The following is a 4,150-nucleotide window of genomic DNA, read 5'->3' as shown; positions in this document are numbered from 1 at the left end:
GGCTAGGAAGAGGAGGAGGAAAGAGGGAGCAAAGGAACTGGGCGTGGATTTGTCCTGGGCGTTGGCTAGAGGGAGGGAGGGAGGGAGAGCCAGGATGCCCAAACAAACCAGGATTTCCACCCTCTCTATGGGGAGGGGGGGGGCACACCTGGTTTCCAAAGGCAGAAATCTGCCAGCAATCAGATCTCTTGCCTAGGACAGAAGTCTCCAACCTTGGCAACTTTAAGCCTGGAGGACTTCAACTCCCAGAATTCCCCAGCCATGTCTGAATTCAACTCCCAGAATTCCCTAGCCACGTCTGGACTTCAACTCCCAGAATTCCCCAGCCAGGTCCAGACTTCAACCCCCAGAACTGCTGGCTGAGGAATTCTGGGAGTTGAAGTCCGTCAGGCTTAAAGTTGCCGTGGTTACAGACCTCCGGCCTAGGAGAAAGGCTCAGACAGAAAAGAGGGGGGAAAGAGGGAAGGAACTGGATTATTAGGTTGTCCTTGATTTACGACTGCAACGGAGCACCACATTTTTCTTGCTAGGCAAGACAGTGAAGTGGGGCTTGTTTGCCCCGTTTTTACGACCTTTCCTGCCACAGTTAAGGGAATCCCTGCCTTTGTGAAAGTGAATCTGGTGAATCTGGTGACTTCACTCACCAGAAGGTCGCAAAAGGGGATTGCATGACCCCTCCAGGGATGCTACGACTGGTTCTCTGCCCAGTGGCTGGGTGGGCGTGGCCTAGTTGGCCTCCTGCACTTACCCTCCCGGGCTCCGGAGGCTTTCCACAAACTTCTGGGAGGGTGAAAACAACCTCCCCCGAACTCCGGAGGTGGGAAACGGGCCTGTTTTCGGACTTCCGGAAGGCCCATTTTTTCGCCCTCCACGACACTCCACGCATCCAAAATGGGCCCCGTGGAGACTCCTGGGAGGGGAGGGGTGGGCAGGCCCAGTCAGGGGTGGGATTTGGCGGTTTGCCAAACTGGCCATAACGCTAGCAGCCCACCCCGCCCAGAGGCTGGATTCGGACCACAGGGTGCTTAGATCTGGCCCGCGGGACCGCCCAGCAAAGGACAGGCCCACGGTGCCTCTGACAGCAAAAACGGAGCATGGGAGAGCTTCCCAAACTGCATTTTCACTGGCAGAGGGCTGCAGGGGGCCTTCGCGGCTGAAAATGGAGCCTTGATGAGTGATGTTGAGGTGGCCATGCCTTGTGGCCAGCCCCCTCCGTCAAACACAACTCTGATGCGGCCCTGAATGAAATCTAGTTTGACACCCCTGATGTAGTGCATATTGGAGGTGGTGACTCTTGAGAGCTGCTATACGCAACGAAATTTCATTTTCATGTATACCGATCGGTGTATGTTTAAAGTGGCAATAAAGTTAGTTAAATACTGTTAAGTGGATTAAAAATGCCAAATCCAATCTAAACATCTGTACAACTGTGCAATAAACCACAATAATAATAAAATGTTAGGTGTAGTAGGCTACACAGATAGTCCTTGATTTATGACGTTTAGTGACCGTTTGAAGTTAAAACGGCACTGAAATGACTTGCGCCCATTTTTCACATGTTGCAGCATCCCTGTGATCAAAATTCAGACACTGACTCGTATTTATGACGGGTGCAGTGTCCCGGGGTCATGTGGTCTCCCTTTTGTAACCTTCTGACAAGCAAAGTCCATAGGGAAGCCAGATTCACTTAATGACCGTGTGACTAAGTTAACAACCGCAGTGATTCACTTAATAATTGTGGCAACAAAGGTCATAAAACTCAATTGTCTCATTTAACAACAGGCTTTGGGCTCAATTGTGGTCCTAAGTTGAGGACTACTTGCAATGCATGTTATATGTCTGACATGTTTTACAACATCCGTCCCCACTAAAGCTGTTCTCCTCCACTTATTATTATTGTTGTTGTTTTGTTGTTGTTCACAAAAATGACAGTGTACACAGCAAACGAGATAACTATGCTGGGTTTCGTATCACAAATCACTAGTCGAACACTTCCCAAGTGTTTAGAACTGCGTGATGCATTGGCAGATTATTATTATTACTACTATTATTATTAAATAAAGTTTTTTTTAAAAGCTTAAAAATAATGCTTAAAAGTTTTGGAATGAAGCACCATTTATTTCCACAAGCATCTACTCCTGAATCTTCCATTAGAAAACACAATTGGTTTTTAAGCAGTGTGAACTTGCTTTTCAGTACAAACTTTAATAATAAGTTAATGTATCTTGGGAAGGAAGGCAAAATGGCTATTCTATATGGAATCCCTTTCGTTGAAAAAAGATGTTGCAATTGCCCCCCCCAAAATGGCAGCAAAATGCGGTCATTTTCAGGTGGAAAGCATATGAAAAACAGTTGTGTAACCTATCCAGCAAGTTTCCAACAATTTCAGACAGTCGAAATGGTAACCATCGTTTTTCCCCAACTGACAGGAACAATGAAGAAAACAAAAGAATTCCCATCTATATAGACTTTCCAATAAGGTATAAGGATAGTTTTGTTCTACTTGAACATCTCTTAATTTACGATAAATCTACCACTGCCAAATCTAAATTCTTTCTGATAAAAATATTGCTGCTTTACAACCAACTTGTATAGCATTCTTCAAAATGGAATATCCCGGAGTCTATGCAAGAAAAAAAGAAAGAACATTGAATATTAGAACTGTTTTATATTTTCCGTTATCTTCAAAAAACGGCTACCAGCAACAACTCAAGACTAAAACTGCTTTTGCTATTCCAGTTATTCAGGGCAAAGGAGAACAGATGCGCTTATTTTCCAAAGCATCTCAGGGCAGGACAAGGAGGGGTGGAAGATCACTAGAGAGAGATCCAGCTTAAACTCAGGAGATATTTCCTAAGAACAATCAACCAGTGGACTGGCTTGTCTCCAAAGGTTGTGGGTGCTACATCACTGGAGGTTTTTAAGAAGAGATTCGACAGCCATTTTGTCCAGAATGTTATAGGATTTCCTGCTTGATCAGAGGGTTGGACTAGACCTCCAAGGTCCAACTCTTTTTATTTTGTTAAATGCTATTTTAAGAAACTCTGCCTTAATTGCTCCAATTCTACAAGGATTCATGATTCATGGTTTTGTAAACAGTTCCCTTGAAGGCTCCTCTGTTCCCAGGGAAGAGACCTACCAGCTTCTGGGTTTCCAGAAAAGGCAGCAAAAACGAACATGATGAAAATTCAAAGCACCCTTAGATGCTTTGAGATCTAGGGTTGCATGTGGGAAAGGGCCCAGTTGCTGAAATTCTTGCAACTCGTGTCTCTCCTCAGTATGTCCTGATAGACATATCAAGCACAGGTGGATAACCAGGTCTACTGGACTTCAACTCCCAGAATTCCTGAGCCAGCACATGGGTGCTTTTGAGTAGGCAAATTCTGAGGAGGTTTGTTGCCAACTTACCAGTTCAGCATCGTATTCAAGTCCAGTGTCGTGATGCTGCATCTCTTCATCGCGAAATTTCTTGATGATCTGGTGGGTGGGAGTTGTATCCCAGAAGCAAGTCAAGGGAGAAAACATATGTTAACTGGTTTTTAAAAATGCCAGAAATGTCAACATTTTGGGGATACACTTTAAATGAAAATCTACAATATCAGAGGAGCATATGGCTTTCAAGTGCCTGTTTTCAGCTCCTGCCTCCCTCTCTGACCCAAAACCAGGACTTGTCATCAGTTCTTAAAACAGACTTTCAACCATTATTTTGGAGGACTGGCAAGCTGGCACTCTAGCTACAGAAGTGATCAATAAGGTTTTATACCACACATAGTTAAGAACATCTTTTGCTTCCACTGGAAATTTAAGAAATTTCATTCAATAGTGAAATGTTGGTAAATGCTGAACTTATGAAAGTTTGGCCCGTCAGATTCTTTCTCAAATCCATCCATCCATCCACCCACCCATCTACCTGCTTCAACTCCCATAATTCCCCAGTCGTATTGAGAAATTTTTAAGGGGTGTGGACTTCAATCCCCATAATTCCCCAGTTGTACTGAGGACCCTTTAAGGTGTGTGGACTTCAACTCCCATAATGCCTCAGTCATCCTGAGAAACTTTTAAGGAGTATGGACTTCAATACCCAGAATTCCTCAGTCATACTGAGGAATCTAAGGTGTGTGGACTTCAACTCCCAGAATTCCCTAGTCAT

The 4,150-nt window shown here is 44.6% G+C and overlaps 1 protein-coding gene across 2 annotated transcripts in view; it reads right to left on the bottom strand.

The window, feature by feature from the left end:
- Positions 1-2,097: 2,097 nt before the first annotated feature.
- COQ7 (coenzyme Q7, hydroxylase) overlaps positions 2,098-4,150 on the bottom strand; it is a 6,854-nt gene continuing 4,801 nt past the window's right edge. For both annotated transcript variants that reach the window (XM_087973383.1, XM_087973382.1), the window contains exons 5-6: positions 3,409-3,477; positions 2,098-2,623 (exon numbers count right to left, since the gene is read on the bottom strand). In XM_087973383.1, the coding sequence (XP_087829509.1) occupies positions 2,546-2,623; positions 3,409-3,477 (147 nt within the window). In that variant the 3' untranslated portion in view covers positions 2,098-2,545. The remainder of the gene's footprint in view (positions 2,624-3,408; positions 3,478-4,150) is intronic.

The sequence above is a fragment of the Notechis scutatus genome, chromosome 12 (genome assembly GCF_049901735.1).
Source record: "Notechis scutatus isolate UNSWTSFEM ecotype Mainland chromosome 12, rNotScu1.2, whole genome shotgun sequence".
Lineage (NCBI taxonomy): Eukaryota > Metazoa > Chordata > Lepidosauria > Squamata > Elapidae > Notechis > Notechis scutatus.
This window is presented reverse-complemented; position numbering and strand designations above follow the sequence as displayed.